General features: G+C 44.7%; 1 protein-coding gene across 5 annotated transcripts in view; it reads left to right on the plus strand.

The window, feature by feature from the left end:
• The window catches only part of LRRC20 (leucine rich repeat containing 20), an 80,721-nt gene that overhangs the window by 33,195 nt on the left and 30,704 nt on the right, over positions 1 to 16,822 (plus strand). For 4 of the 5 annotated variants that reach the window (XR_014526188.1, XR_014526189.1, XR_014526190.1 and 1 more), the window contains exon 4: positions 3,843 to 4,010. Coding sequence is in view for 2 of the 5 variants with exons in the window: in XM_083503238.1 (XP_083359364.1) it covers positions 3,843 to 4,010 (168 nt within the window). In the remaining 3 variants the exon portion in view is untranslated. Of the gene's footprint in view, positions 1 to 3,842; positions 4,011 to 12,545; positions 14,661 to 16,822 lie in introns of those variants that run through there. The other variant, XM_083503239.1, reaches the window with a different exon arrangement.

Here is a 16,822-nt window from a genome sequence, read left to right on the forward strand (position 1 = left end):
AGGCCAAGGGCAGATCAAAGTTGAGAGCCTAGAGATGGCTGGAGCCCCTGTTCCTGGTGATTTAGCCTCAAGGAGTGCTAGTGAGCAAGTCGGGGGGGCGGAAAGTTCCAAAGGCAAGTTTGAAAAGTTTTCCACTGTGCCTGCTGGAGTGGAGTTCAGAGGGGGCGGATCTGGCAAGGAGTGCTTTTCCGGAAGAAGGAGGGCCAGGCCAGCTGATAGGAGCCCCAGGCAGTATTTTTCCACTGAAGTTCGTCGTTGCTACATTTGCAAGTCAGCTGAACACGTACGTCGAAACTGCCCCCACCGGAGCAGAGAGGCAAGGCAGGATGTTTTCAAGGACAACTCCCATGGGAATCAGTCGGGTTTCCATGGCAACCAGTCTGGGAAAACAACCAGGCGTGGGACTGAGGCTGGTGGACGTGCCAGGTGCCAGGAAGAGACGTATCAGATCACGGCTAGTCTGGCGTTGTTTGAAAACAGCTGTGAGAAAGGCTCAGAGTTTCGTTTCGTTATTGACTCTGCAGCTAATCGCAACTTGATTCCAGAGACCCCTGCTGTCGAGGGGTGGAATTGCAAGGCAATTCCGGCCGGGAAAACTGTGCTGTTTGCAAATGGACAGAAAAAATGTGTGACTAACGTTACAAATCTCTTTATGTCTATTTTACAGGAAACGTTGGAGTGTTGTACCGTTCCTGGGATGAACCACTGTCTTTTATCTGTGCCTTATCTACTGAAAATGGGATTTACGGTTTGTTTTCAGGGTGATGTGTGCACAATCTCCAAAGGAGGGAGGATGCTTGCCAAGGTTAAAAAGGGGCAGAATGATCTTTTCATTCTTGAAACGTCTCTGGAGGGTGAGGGGAAGGTTGAGAAAGCACAAGCACTGCGTGCTACAATTCCCAATCATGATGCATGTGTACACGCTTGGCATGCTAGGACAGCTCATGGCTCTGTAGAAGAACTACAGACGCTACCCGAGGTCGCTAACGGTTGCCACATTGTAGAATGTGGATGTGCGATGGATTGTGAAGCATGCAGACATGCAAAGGTAAAAGGGTGCAGTTACCCAAAGGTGGATAGGGTAACCGAAAAACCTTTTGAGCTAGTTCACATAGATCTGTTGGGTCCTGTGAAGGAATCAAGTCTGGGAGGGTCAAGGTTTCTGCTCTCGATGCAGGATAATTTTACGCAGAATTCCTGGACCCATGGTCTCAAATCCAGGGATGATGCAGCACAGCTGATCAAAAGGTGGATTGAGGAGGTGGAACAAAGGTTTGCCACCAAAGTGCAATCTGTCACAAGTGACAGAGGAGCTCAATTTACAGGTTCTGCTTTGCAGAAGTTCTTTCGCAAGAAAGGGATACGTCACACAGTGACTTCACCCAATCAGAGGGGGGAGGCAGAGCTCCGATGTGAGGCTCTGGTCCAGACTGCAAAGGTGTTGCTGAAGGATTCTGGGTTGCCACCAAAGTTTTGGCTGGAGGCAATCAGGTATGTGAGCTTCACCTGGAATCGGACCTACAATTCAGTGGTAGGTGACACACCGTTTAGCTTGTTGCATGGCAGGAAACCCCAGATTCATTTTTTTGCGCAGGTTTGGATCGCGTGCATCTGTGCCAGTGCCTAAAGTTTTACAGGGGCCAGATGGATCCAAGTTCCGGAAAATGATCTTCTGTGGGTATGAGCCAGCAGCACATGCATGGAGGTTTGCGTTCCCATCAGGTGATCAGAGTAAACTGCTGATCAGCAAACACGCTGAGTTCTATGAGCAGGATGAAAGGTCAAAGGCTGCTGTCAAGCGTGATGTTCTCTCAGAGTGTCTTTCTGATTCAGAACAGGAAGATTCTGAGGGGGAGGAAGAAGAGGCTGAGTCTGCTGATGACGATCAGGTCACTGACCAAGGTCTGGAGCAGGGTGGGGCATCTCCACAAGTTGTTAAAAGGGAGGCCAAGAGTGAGCCCAGTTCTCCTGTGAGTGTAATGGAGAGGATTCGAAAACGCTTTAAGTCAGAGGGGGAATCCCATGATGCTGAGGACACAGTTCCTGGTGGCAGTGAGTCAGAGGTAACATCTGAGTTTGTGCCCAGGCGATCCAGTCGCACAACGAAGGGTGTTCCACCGGAAAGATACCAAGCCACAGGTGCGTTGGTAAGTTTCGCACAGTGTGAACCTGATAGTTACGTGGATGTTCCACAGGTATTGTCAGAATGTGTGGCAGAGGGGGTATGGGAGTTGGAACTTAAGAGGTTAAGTTGTTCCCATGATGCCTCAGCATTCTGACGTCAGTTTTAGAAGCTGGGAGGAGCTTTCCTGTCTGTTCCTCTCCGGTCGTTGAGAGAGAGAGAGAGGCAGTTCATAATGGCTGCGAGGAGTCCTGGAAATATCTGAGAAAATGATGAAATAAAAGAGCTGTAAATGGACATTACTGTGCTCTGTGTGTTTGTGGGAAACTAAGTGACAGTTTACTGCTGTGTTTTACTCTGCTGGGCGTGACGGAGAAGAAGGAGCAGATCGTGCAGAGGAAGTGTGCCGGACCTGCCGAAGCTGCCATAAAGAGCTAATTGCGGATAATAAATCAATTAGCACGTCACGGACTAATCAAAACACCTACAGTTTATGCAGTGGTTTGTTCAGGTGTTAAACCAGGCTGCCAGGCTGCCTTTTGAAGACCTCATGAAGACTCAGTTTGTGCAAAATAAAGCTGCCAGATTTTGACTGGACCAGCTTTCGACAACTGAGATGTGTGTGTTTTAGGACCCACCATATTCATCTGAATAAAATCAGTTTAAATAAATTACAAGCCTGTTATATATATTGTTGTAACCTGTCCTGGGACCTTATGGTGAAAGGCAGGCAAGAAATCCAATTAGTGATGATGATGATGATGACGACGAAATAGTTTCACTGGATACCTGTTTTCTTATGAGCTCATTTCGAAATTCTGGCACTTACTTGAATCTCATGAACTGCCTTTTTGCATGCCCTTCTGCTTGAGCTCTAAGATAATTCCTGAGGCCCCCCCAGCCCCATCCATGGTGAGGCTCAGTCACCTTGATACAGAGGGGTTGTTTGTTCACTTGTTTGTTTGTAGCATTGTGGAATACCCTCTGTGAGAAGACTCTCCCTATACCATCTTGTTGACTTTTTAGGTACCAGGGTAAAACTTTTTCTTTGTCCTCTCAGTCATTTTAAGTATCAGTGTCTTGTCTTTCTTCTTCTGCTTGCTATTAATGTTCTGCATTTTAATCCCCTAGCTATAATTTTAGTTTGTATAAACCAACCTTTAATTTATTCCGATGAATGGAAGTCTATTAAAAATATCTTAAATCAGAGACAGGGAACCTGTGGCCCTCAGGATGTTGTTGGGCAGCAACTCTCAGCTTCCTTCACCGTTGGCCATGCTTGCAAGGGCTGATGGGAGTTTGAGTCCAAAAACATCTGGGAGGCCACAGCTGTTCCATCTGTGTCAGTCTGCAAAAAGAGGCATCTAGAATTCTGCAGAACAGCTGCATCCTCCCCACCCCCACCCCACCACAAAAGAAACCCAGCTTCAACCTTTACTTGAGAGTTTTAGATAGGCAGAAACGTCTTCTCCACTGGCACATTCTCACAAATGTGTGAGAAATAAGCTTTCCACGTGTGAGTTAGATCACAGAAGCTGGCTTCTGCTGTCAGGCCTGTTTTGTTAGCAGGAGGCCAGCAAGCATTGACAACTCTCCTTCAATCTCTGTTTTGTTTTTTATTACTTGTCTTTATTTCACTGCCTGAAATAAAGGACGGTTTGGCCGAATGTCTTTCTGAATTGGCCGGGTTTTCATGATTTCTCTCCCTGTCCAATTGCAGAACTTAATCTGGAAGGGAATTGTATCCACCGCCTGCCAGAAGAGGTCCGAACCCTGCTGCACCTGAGAGTCATCAACCTGTCCAGGAACAAATTTATTCACTTTCCAGAACAGCTGACCTCTTTGCCAGCTCTTGAAACCATCAACCTAGAAGAGAATGAGATTGCAGGTAAGAGACTGCACTGTATCTGGGCATCCAAGGACTTCTCTGTTGCAACTATGGAGTAGCGAAGATCTTGCGTTAAAACTTATTCGGATGTTCAGTGCAACCTTGTGTTTAAGCACTAGCCTGGTAGCCAGCTGTGAAGAGGAATTGCCTGCAAGCAATAGTATTACTGTTGCTATTATTGGGCTCCATATCTTCCAAACTCTGCCATGAGCAACTTTTCATAATTAAGCAATTGTGTGAGTTTCATAGGACGTCTCATCACTTAAGAGAATGCTTTGCATTGAACTTCGCCTGCGATTGAAGGGTCTGTCCTTGCTAAGGAAACGGCACTTTTGCTCAGCAATAATATTCTCAGTAGTAGATAGGTAGCCGTGTTGGTCTGCCATAGTCAAAATAAAAAAATTCCTTCCAGTAACACCTTAAAGACCAACTAAGTTAGTTCTTGGTATGAGCTTTCGTGTGCATGCACACTTCTTCAGATACCTGAAGGTATCTGAAGAAGTGTGCATGCACACGAAAGCTCATACCAAGAACTAACTTAGTTGGTCTTTAAGGTGCTACTGGAAGGAATTTTTTTATTTTAATAATATTCTCATCACTGTTTTTTTTCTAACCTGAAAGCATTAGAGCTACACTTTCAAAAAAGAAGTTATGCTATTTGCATTCATTAATACTGTATAAGTATTTCTCCTTTTACTTTTCTATGCTGTTTCAGCTCCCCCCCCCTTTTTAAAAAAACGATTCATAATCATTCTTTAAAATGAAAATTCTTTTGAAGAGCAAACTAAGTCTAAGAAATTGGACCCCCTCAGGTCACATGCTCCCCTTTGGAATTGAATAATGAGCAGAAGATGCGGCTCGTTTTTATTTTTTTGGAAGCGAGTCATCTTTTAGAAGACTTTTTTCCCCATTGTCAGCCAGGTGTAAAAACTGTTCATTGCACCTGTATGTTTTCTACTGTAGAACTAATAGGAGCTTCAGGATAGGTATAATGGGTGCATTTATGTAAGAGAAACGAACAGCTGCTCAGTTAAATTTGGAGACCCTTGTGACTGCTCTCAGATAATAATAATAATAATAATAATAATAATAATAATAATAATAATAATAATAATAATTTATTATTTATACCCCACCTATCTGGCTAGGCTTCCCCAGCCACTCTGGGCGGCTTCCAAAAGAATATTAAAATGCTGTAATACATCAAACATTAAAAGCTTCCCTAAACAGGGCTGCCTTCAGATGTCTTCTAAAAGTCTGGTAGTTGTTTTTCTCTTTGACATCTGGTGGGAGGGCGTTCCACAGGGAGGGCGCCACTACCGAGAAGGCCCTCTGCCTGGTTCCCTGTAACTTGGCTTCTCACAGTGAGGGAACCGCCAGAAGGCCCTCGGTGCTGGACCTCAGTGTCCGGGTAGAACGATGGGGGTGGAGATGCTCCTTCAGATAAAACTTAAAGAGATCTCCTACAGGTTGTTTGGTTAGTTCCTGAGAAGATTTAGTGGAATACTAGAACTGGTAAGTCTAAACTGAGGCTATAATAATAATAATAAAGAAGAAACAGAAAACTTAGATGATGTGATTGTTGCTTGCTGCCATACCAACTTTTCATGCTTTCTGCACATAATCTTTGGATGCGTTGTAGGCGGGGGGGGGGAGGAGGTTTTAGTTGTGTTCATCATATTAATTACTTATAAGCTTATGTCTAAGTATAAGGCTCTTATAAACTTGGGCTGCAGATCATAGCACTCCCAGGAGCTTCTGTTGCAAGCCATCATTCAGCTGTGCCCTGCAGGGATGTTTATCCTTAGTACCAAATTCAAGGATCTTGGATTTGGGTCCAGGGTGGGGAGCCTGTCCTGTGCATCCTTTAAAAAAAATTCTGTCCATTCCAGGTAAAGCTTGCAACAGCGACCTGACTACTAAGACAAGTAGTGCAATACAAACACTTAGAAATATACACAGACTGCCCCCCCCCCCCAATTTCCTCCATGGTCAAAGGAGCAGAAAAGATGAGGAGTCAGGCAGGAGCATCAGAGCTGCTGCTGTAGTGCCCATCTTTGCTGCATGTTGAGGCCACATGGTGGGAGGAGGAAATGCATAGAAACCTCTGCTAACTGAGAGGCAGGAAGGGGTTAAAGCTCCAAGCTGTTATATATGCTCCCCATCAGAGCTTCTTCATTACTGAAGCACCCACTCTTATTCTAGCTTCAAGCTCCAGGGCAAGGGAAACATTAGACATTTGCTGAGTGGGGTGTTTTCCCGCCCCCCTCTCCCCCAAGTACTTGCAAACACCCTCGAGCATTTGTGAGTACTGGAAATAAACGCTTGCATGGTTCTTGAACCAAACGCAAAGATGTCATTTGCATTCCTAGCTGTGATCTAGGATAGCTCACTGTGCCGTGCTATCACTGCAGAGATAGACTTCGATTGATATACAAAAGCCCCTGGATATTGGAATAGATAAACTGGAGATTTCAGATGAATAACTTTACTGCACATAAATTTTGTGCCAGTGGTGATCTACTCCTTCGGGTGTGGGCGGGCAGTGAAGCTTGACTTCCCCGTTCTCAGTTTGCCGAATGTTTTTGTTTTATTTTGGAAGTATAAATTAATGAACTAATTAAATCTGAGTTGTTGTTTTTTTTTTTTAAAAAAAAGGGGAGAATGGGGGAAAAATCATCTTTATTGAGCTCAACTCGCTGCTTGAGGTACACTTAGTTTTTTCTGTGTTTTTTCACTCTTTTTTTTTTAAGTTTCTAAACACGGACACATCTTTAATATCACAAAACGAAATCAGCTGGCATCTCAAAATGCCAGAGAGAAGTGACAGGCAATTAATTCATAGATTAAAGGGAACAGGGACTTGTCAGTGTGAATTTGAAAATAAATTGGTCTCAGATGTAGCATAGGGAGCCTCATGGATGATCAATACCAAAATGTTTTGTCTCCTGTTTTACTGATAACAGAAAAATATATATTGGCAAAGCTGTCTGTCAGGCCCGTATTGATAAAAATGGTCAGGAGGGAGTAAGAAACAATAAAATTGTGTGTGTGTGTGTGTGTGTGTGTGTGTGTACACGCACAATAAAGCATCATTTTCAAGTCGTTTTTTGGTTGTGCAACATGGCAATTTTAAGCATGAGGTATGAATTGGTCTGCCCTACTTCAAATCTCAGTTCATGCATGAATTCACTGGGCAGCCTTTAGGCAAACCACTATTTTTTCGACTTCCCATATGGCATGTTTGTGGATTAACACTGGCCTAACTCGAGCTTGCCTTACAGGCATCTGGTGACTTTTTAAGTCAGTGGGTATGTGGATCATGTCCTTATACACCAGGAATGGGGAACTGGACCCAAGTCCCACAGTGACCTGCCCTGCCCTTCAGCTGGCAACCTGTATGATGCCAGGTGCGGGACAGGTGGATGTGGCTTGGCCAAAGCCCACTTAGGTGTCCAGGTTAGAGGTTTCCAACCCCATAATATAATGTAGTCACTGGTTAGCCCTTGTAGCTGCATGAAGTTGGGGGCTGGGGTTCTGTTCCTGTTCCCTTCCTGCTGGAGAAAGTCTAGCTTCCTGACTGGCACGTCCTCTAAGCTCCCAGAGCAGCCGCTGCCTAGTCCTTGGGAAGGTTAGGAAGGCTGCAGGGCAGGGCTCAGTGATCTGTGCAATTGAAGGAAGCAAGAGCTGGGCAATCCTGTCCTGTCCAATACCACTCCACAGCAAGACTTGAGTGCGTCAGCAAGGTAAGCTGCCTTCTCTGCGGAGGGGAGGAAGGGCAGGCTTGCTCTTTGCATGTGGGACAAACTCGCGGCCCCTTCTACCAGGGCGGCTGTCACTTGGGCACTCCTGGCAAAGTCCGTCTCTCTCTGCCTGGCTGCTACAGCTGCCATGAAATAAACCCAGTGGCTTCTGTTCGCAAATTAGGAAGTGGCAAACTCCACACTTTCCCCACTCCAAAGAAGAAGAGGAAGGAACATTTGGGGCACACAGCAGAGGAGGAAGAGGTGGCAGTGCGCTGCGGCAGGCGCATAGGGGCAGGCAGCAAGTGCGCAGTGGTGGTGGAGGAGGAGGAGGCGGCTGACAAGGAGGCAGCAAGTGGCACACTTCTTGGAGGCCAGATCTGCTGCCTCTCCCAGCTTTCCGGAACCTGCCGTCCTGAGGCCACTGCCTCGCCTTGCCTCATGGTTGAGCCAAGGGTTTCCATTCTGTGGTCCATGGCTCTATATTTTCCCTTTGGCCTCTTTTTATTGGTCCATCTCCGCAGGCGATCCTGACATGGGAAGCTGGTTTGACCTGTATATGAACAGGCCAAATGCAGCCTCTGGCAGCCCACCGTTAATATTCCAAGCATTGATTCAATTCTAATACTTAATAAAATCCAGGAATTGTGGGTGTCTTGCGCCCACAAACTCTGGCTCCCACAAACTCATAACAACAAGATAAAAAGCCCCACTTGACAGTGTTCATGGTCACATTTCCCCAGTGAAACAACAAGATAAAAAGCCCCACTTGACAGTGTTCATGGTCACATTTCCCCAGTGAACAGCTCACATTTGGAAGACAGCAGTTATAATGTAGACCCGGTTGCTTTCCTGAAGAACAAGGACAGCCACGTCTCATTGTGATGAGAATATTTTTGACTACATTATCTGGCAGTGACTAATTGATGACCTTTTCCCTCCCACCACTTCAGCTTAATAATTAAACAGCAGATAACCTGCTGGGCTGACAGTGGCCTTAAAAATATTTATTAAAAAGTTTTTATTTTTAAAGAGACATTTTTAAGGTTCCTGCCAACCTATCAGGCTATCTGCTGTTTAATCATTGATATGGCTTATTAATCTAAGCTTCCTAGAACCCAGTTTAAATTTAGTTCAGTCCTGGGGAGAGAGGTCTGGGATCAATATTTGGAACCCCTAAGGTTGAAACTTTGCCCAGTTCAGCAGGAACTACTTGTTGTAGGATTTTTACATAGGAATGCAAACAAGGACCTTCGGGAGCTCTGGAAATGCTCAAGATAGCAATACCCTTGATTACAATTAATAAATGCTGTTGTTGCTGGTGTTTGTTACATCGGTGTGCACAACACTTTCCAGAGTACATGAATATAGGACCCTCCATATACAGTCTCAAGTTCAACACAGGGAAGACAACAGATGGAAGAGAGTTGGGTTTTGCTTATTTCACATGATTAAACAAGCATGCTTCACTAGACCATTTTTTTTTGAGGAAAAGCTCCCATCCACTGAAAACTGGTGCAGGTTCTTGCTTCAGACCAGGGTTGTTCTGGATTGGGGGCCCTGCAACTGCGTCCTCTCCAAAATAAAAATAGGCTAAGCATATCTGTTTATACACGTAACTGAATGCACATGTGTTTCGGCTCTCAATGACACTTGCACTTATTTGGGTTTAGTTCAGTGAGGCAGGCAAAGCCAATGTAATGCCCACCTCAGGTTGTTGGACTACAGCTCCCATCATCCCTGACCTTTTGCCAGGTTGGCTGTGGCTGATGGGAATTGCAGTCCAAAAACAGCTGAAAGGCTCCACATTGACCACCCAAGGGATGTCGTTTTGGCAGGGGGACATTCCAAAAGCTTCACAGAAAAGGTGACTTTGGAAGAACTGAGAGAGGCAGCGTCGCACAGGTGTTCTGAGAGGCAGCTGCAGACTTAAAAGGCAGCAAGAGCAAGGGGCAAAGTCCTTCGAAGGAACAGTCTGCTAAGGTGGATGAACAATTGTCACAGGCAGGGAATATGTCAAGATATGAGCAGAAGGAAAATGGAAGGCACTTGGGTGGTGAACGCAAGGAGTTCGTTCTTGAGATGCGGCACATGAAAAGCCAGTGTAGGGATTTCAGGAGAGGCAGCGATGGGAGGGTTGAATAACATGGGCAGTATTGTTGTGGACAATGGACCAAAGTGAGACTATAGAAGACCAAACACTACAGGATTGCAGGAGTCAAGGCAAGCAGTGATCAAAGCGTGAACCAGCAATTGTGCCAAGGAAGAGGCTTGTATTTTTGCAGTGTTGTAATGGGAGAAGTGGCACGACACTGAAGGACTACGAGAAGCACCTACAAATATCCTTCTTGCGTATGGCAGACTTTCTTAGAAGTATGATGAATACCCAATTTGCTGCCTCAAAGAGAGAGGATTGGACATGGTAGTCTTTTGTTTTGTTTTGTTTTTTAGTTCATTGTATACAGTAATTTTCCACTGGGCCTCCAGTGCTCTGAGGCACAAAATACTGGATGCGATTGAAGAAGACAAATCAAAGTATGGTATCATTTTGGGACAGCAATTTTTCTGTCTGTATAACTCCTTTCAGAATGTGTCCATTGCTATTTTAGGCTACTTCCTGCTTTTATGTAGTTTGATATCTCAGAGGTAGTCATTTAGAGAGACTTTACTATACATTAGATTTCATAACTGAGTATCTCAGTCTGATACCTTAATAGTAAGCTAGATTTAAAAAGCTTGAGGATAGGATTAATGTCTCCCCTCCCCTTCCTTTTTGCATGAATCAATTCATATAGATGTGCTAGGAGGGCGGGTGTATTGAAAAGCTTTAAGATATCTTCCTGCAGCAGATATAAATAATGTCGCAGATAGAACAATAGGCCTAGAAAGGGTTCCTGGAATTGTGTGATAATAGTGTTTTATTCCAGGCCCAAATCACAGTTATTTTCTGTATTATCTGCAAAACAACGTAGCAAAAAACAACATGGGAGGCAGCAGCTACGAGTTACTGTTCTCTGCAGCTACAGCAGGCACTGTGATTCTCATGGTTTGACTTCACCCCCAGAAGCGCGCTCCATTCTGCACCAATGTCAAATAACCAGGCACCACCAAGTTGTTTCAGAACTATGAAGTGCTGTTGGTACAGCAAATCAAAAATATGATCTATAACAAGGAACAATTTTGATAACACGTTGAGGTTTTGAGGCTGGGAGGTGCAATCGCCAATCCATGGGGATGCAGGAGGTACAGTGTTACCTCGGGTTACAGACGCTTCAGGTTATAGACTCCGCCAACCCAGAAATAGTACCTCGGGTTAAGAACTTTGCTTCAGGATGAGAACAGAAATCGCGTGGCAGCGGGAGGCCCCATTAGCTAAAGTGGTACCTCAGGTTAATAATGGACCTCCAGAATGAATTAAGTTCTTAACCCGAGGTAGCACTGTACTCTGAATGAAAGCAGGACTAGAAGTTGAGCATAGTGGCAGTTGCGCATACATTTAACTGCAGCATTTGGCTGCACATTCTACAGTGGCCCCTAGAGTAGTAGAACACAAAGCTCTGGGCAGTAGTGGAGGCCAATAACAGGTTTCATCATAATCAATTAGGAAGTCAGTTCTCTGAGCATGCAAAATAAGTAAGTAAATAGCCAGTTGGTGCCTATTATCTGTTGATCTGATTGAGCATTTATGGGACTTCAATTGCATTTGGTTTGATGTTCCTTCTTTTGATGCTTAATCACCTTATCGACTCTCAACACATTCATTGATTCATGCTGTTAAACTCTTCCATCCGGTTACACAAGACCATCAAGGAAAAAGCTACTGTGAACAAGGCTATATATTTTGGGGACTGCCTCGCAACCGTCTCCGTGATCACGATGCATTGCACCATTTCCAACCACTAGGATCAATGAGATTTTTGCCAACTTCAATGTGCCTTGCTTGATTGACACCAGGTTTCTCACGACACTGTGCATTTGGCAGTGCAAGCTAGTAGTTAAATGTAATTGTGAAGCCCTGGTTCAGCTTAGCTCCTTCGATTAATAACATGTTACTTGGACTTGTTGGCATAAAAAGGACATCTGCGATGTTAGATTGATATGTAAGGTTTGCACACAGCCTGGAAGCTTTCATCTTGCGAATCCTTGGTAGGAGAATAGGCTGACCTTAATCCGTGCACATACACACACAGGAAAAATAGCAAAGATGTTTATTCTTGGAAATACATACAGTGGTACTTCGGAAGTCAAACGGAATCTGTTCTGTAAGTCTGTTTGACTTCCAAAACGTTTGGAAACCGAGGCGCGGCTTCTGATTGGCTGCAGGAAGCTCCTGCAGCCAATCGGGAGCCGCAGAAGCTACGTCAATTCCAGTTTTTAAAGAATGTTCACCAACCGGAACACTCGCTTTCGGGTTTGCAGCGTTTGGGAGCCAAAATGTTCGACTCGCAAGGCGTTCGGGATCCAAGGTGCGACTGTACTTGGATAGGAAAGTTTCTCTCGTTCTGAGTTGGGAGTGCAAGGGAGCTATGCTTGCTCCTTTGTTCTCAGAGATCATTCCAAGATGACTTCTCCACAGAGGGTCCGAAGAAGTAGAGAGGAAGAGGGGGTTGCAACCTAAGAATATCAGTCTTAAGATCAAAGGGAAAGAGGAGTGAGACGATGCAATAATTGAGGGTTCCCATCTCTGTCCTCTTCAACCCATGCAAACCTCTCTCACCGAGCTGAGTTGCACTCACACTTCCAACATGTGCCAGGGGTGCATTTATTGAATTCCCCCCTTCTCCCCTTTTAGAGGAATAATAGTGGAGAATCCCTCACTTTCCTTTTACCTGCAGAAGCTCCAGCATCCCATCCCATCCAGGCCCATATTGGGATAGTGACCAACAAAGACGCTATAGCAGAAGTGCAGCTGTTGGCTTGGCACCCAAATGTGGCTGGGAGGAACTTAAGAACTGCACGTGTATGAACTGCACGTGAACGGGATGAACTTGCTGTGTAACTTCCAACGGGATCTGCGGCATTAATTTATACCTGCGGATGAGGCCTTAGGTACCAGGCTGGGTGTTTAGCAAATGATACCAGCATGCTAGAATTGCTTAAGCCCAAGGAAGTTTCCTCCTATTCAGACTGGCCTGTGGTGAGCACAGACTTTGTAAGCAAAAGGACCAAGGCTCAGTACCTCTGGGTAGGGCTGGGAGAAACCCTTGTTGGAATTGCTGGAGAACTGCTGCCCGTCAGGATAGACAGATGGGCAAACCTCATGGGAATTTTTTATTTTTTTGCTGCTTGCCTAGGACCACAAAAATGGGAATAATAAAAAACCTGGTAGACTGCAATGCATTGCTGCTGGATTAAGTTTGGCTTAGTGTGTCAAAATGGTTTTTAACCAGGCGTAGGTTTTTAAGCAGCTGCACTGTAGGAACATTGGGTGTCTTTTTTTCTTAATTGAGAGGTGCTTCAGTTGGTTTGGAGAGTGATGGTTGTGCAATTGCCTGTGCATTGCTGCCATATATGCCACCCCCAAAGGAACTTAACAACCATCTGCTCCATATTTATTCAAATGGTGCCAGGTGACACAAAGTCCATTCAGAACAGCTCGTCTTGTCCTGCCTTTTATTTTATTTTTCATGAGCAGCTTAGGCCAATTATGTGATGCGTGAGAGTGCTTTAACAGTGTTATTAAACAGCAGGGAACTGCGAGGCTGTGCTTGTAAACATCACTTAATTCTTTCAGGAAGCTATTCAAGCCTAGCAAAAATAACTTTCCACTCCACTCTACCTAAATGCAGGCGTCTGTTTAGTTCTGCTCCATGTAGCTCAACTTTCTCTTGGGTCTTGTCTAGGCTATACAGCAACAAGTGGGACCTGCAGCGAAATGTTGTAGAGATTAGTCCTCCTGGCCAGGATTCCCAGCAGTCAGCCATGACCTTTTCTAGGTTACACCATTCCACCATACCTGGTTTCCCAATGTCCTCCCCCAGGAGAAGCTGGTGAAGATCTGTGGACCCTCCCCTGACCAGAGAAACAAGACAGAACTGCAGCACCCTTCCCCTTCTCTTAGTTGTGTCCTTGATTTCCTTTCCAGACATGGGCAGTACAGGTCAAAGAATCATCTATGCATGCTTCTTTCCCCAGAAAGAAGAGGACATTTTGAGATTAGTGGCCTTCTTCTCATTTACTCACATCTCCAGTTATAGGCGTGGGGAGTAGACTACTTGGGCCAGATTTAGGCAAGGCAGGTTTGCTGCAAAAATGGGCCTCCAGACATCCTTTGTGCTCATGATGGCATTTGGGGAGGGGGTGATATGTGCTCCCACATCCAACACTCTTTGCACCCACAAAAGTTCCAGCTCAATCATACTGCTTCATAATCAGCTGGTGCATGAGCCATACCTTCCTTTCTGACACCCCAAAACTTTTTACATCACAAACGTTCCCATTTTATTTTATTGTTTTCGCCCCACTTTTGTTGTACTGTAGCACTTGTGCCTTAAGGCGTCCTGGCAACATTCGTGAATTAGGTTTGGTTCGCCACAGTGGCTGTAGAAGATGCCAGCATTCCTGCGGGGTTTTGTGCTGAAAGGAGTGGAGATTTTAGTGCAGCAGCCGCAACGTGAACATAAAAAACTTCAAAAGTGTGCAAATGGAAGAATGGTGGCATAGCAGTGTAGCACAAGTTACATGTGCTTGGGGCGGACAGGGGGGACATTGAGGATAGCATGAACATGGACAGTAGAATGAGTGGAGTTAGAATGTGAATGCAGTATTGTAGGAACACTGGGGAAGCATCGGAAGATAACCGATATGGGTGTGTGGACAGTTCATTGTAAATCCACTTCTAACGCACTATTAATGTATCAACAACATGTTGCTGTACGTATGCACAATAAAACAGCAATCTGAATGGCTCCTTGGGGAAGACATTGATTCCTGCTATTGCAAAGGTCCCAGAGGGCCTTTGGTTACCTTGCCATTTTGCAGCTGTTCTAACAATGCTTGATAATGACTTCTTTTTTCCTTTAATCTGGTGGGTGGGCGGACCATGCCATTCTTTTCCATGCATTTCCAGCCTACCTTTGTTTTTTGTTTGTGCCGCAGCTCCCCTCACTTCTTCTCCTTGCCATGTCTAAGCCACTTCATCTGAGCCTCTGTAAAAATTAGATTAAAGGTAGTTTTGGGAAGACGAGGAAGGTAAATAATCAATTGTAAAGTATTTTGCATACTATAAAAGCATTACATGATAAAACAAACAAGGACTGGCTCTCTGAGATGGAAGAGTATTTTGGGGCCGAGAGAGAGAGAGAGAGAGAGAGAGAGAGAGAGAGAGAGAGAGAGACATCTTGCATCATCCCTAAGGAGTCCTAAGACAAGTAAACTACAGACTAGCGGTACTTTGTTTTATTTGTACCAAAGCTCAGCAACACACTGAGATATTGTGATGTAATATGGATCTAACTTAGAGAACTTGGAGAGCGAATACAGATTTTTTTCTCCTGTTAATTGTGCATATGAATAAACTGTGTACATGTCTTGGATAATGAATTAAAATATGGATAGGCAAACTAAGGCTTTGGGGGCCAGATCTGGCCCAATCGCCTTCTAAATCTGGCCCACAGACGGTCCGGGATTCAGCATGTTTTTACATGAGAAGAATGTGTCCTTTTATTTAAAATGAATCTCTGGGTTATTTGTGGAGCATAGGAATTCGTTCATTCCCCCCCCCCCCTTTCAAAATATAGTCCGGCCCCCCACAAGATCTGAGGGACAGTGGACCGGCCGCCTGCTGAAAAAGTTTGCTGACCCCTGAATTTAACTGTAGAGATCAGGTGATTCTTTTCTGCAGATTGCCTAGGCATCAGTCTATTGTTTCACAACTGTGCCGTATAATAGTTTAGAGGCAGAAAATAAATCTGAATAAATTTGTTCATGTCCCCAAACACAGCACAATCTCATCTCACAACGAGTTGCAAATTACCAGTTTCATCACAACGGTGTGTGATAGAGTATTTCAGTGTTTACACTGGTAATGCTCTGTTGATTTGATACATAGGGAAATTTGTGTGTTGTGTATTTCAAGAACTCCAGCAGCCCCTGGTTACCAATCTCAATCAGCTGCTAAAACATTCCAGTCTTAAATTTAGCAGTAGGTTGGTAAGCACCAACAAACAGGTACACCTTAGGATGAATGGAATGTAAGTGACTATTGTTAACAAAGAATCTTGTAATGGAAATTGCTTAGCCTCGGTATATAAGACCCCACTATTTAAAAAGCAATTTTTCCAAAATTACTGCAGAATCAGTGGCATTTCCCAATAGTGGTGGAAGCAGAATTTGAAGTGAGACAAGGTCCTGAGTTACCTTTTCTATCTTGTAATATTCCCCCCCCCCAAAAAAAAGGCATGGAATGAGGCCACCACTCTTGTAAATAACCTGTTAGTGTCTCACCCAAAGGCATTGATGAATTTAGAGGTTCCTTGCCCGTTTTTCACAAAATGCCATCCATCCTTCATTCTTACCTGGGCTCTATCAGGATGTCTCTGTATGATTTATTGCACTGTGAATCAAGTTAAGCAGTTTGTCGTACAGCAGGTCTTGTTTCAGATTACATCATATGTTGCCTACTACGTGGCACCAGAGCTATTGCTCCTAATCAGGACGAGGAGGAAAAGCATGAATGCTGTTGCGATCCATACTGAAGAGACCACCTTCTGTCTAAGCTACTGTGCAACTCCGTAGCTAAAAGTGGCCAGTTAATGTTCCCATGACCCAGAATGCAGGCCTGCTGTTGCCAAACAAGCAAAGGCTCATTTAACGTCCCTGTAGTTAAAACACTATGTGATGCTGGGCAGACTGCTGGTATATGACAGTGGCAAAAGAATGAACTGTATCTGAGGAGGTTTCAGTTCCAATCTTACCACTGTTATAAGATCACTGGTTCACTTTTCTCTTTCTCCTCTTGCCACTGAGCTCTTGGAATCTGTGTGTCCAAATTTATTACACAGTAGGCAGGAAAGATCCTAGCTATATCTAACTAGGGTCGAGATGCAAGGAGCCATGCCTGCTCTTTGT

This window comes from Podarcis liolepis (assembly GCF_965112155.1).
Source record: "Podarcis liolepis genome assembly, chromosome: 5".
Taxonomy (NCBI): Eukaryota; Metazoa; Chordata; class Lepidosauria; order Squamata; family Lacertidae; genus Podarcis; species Podarcis liolepis.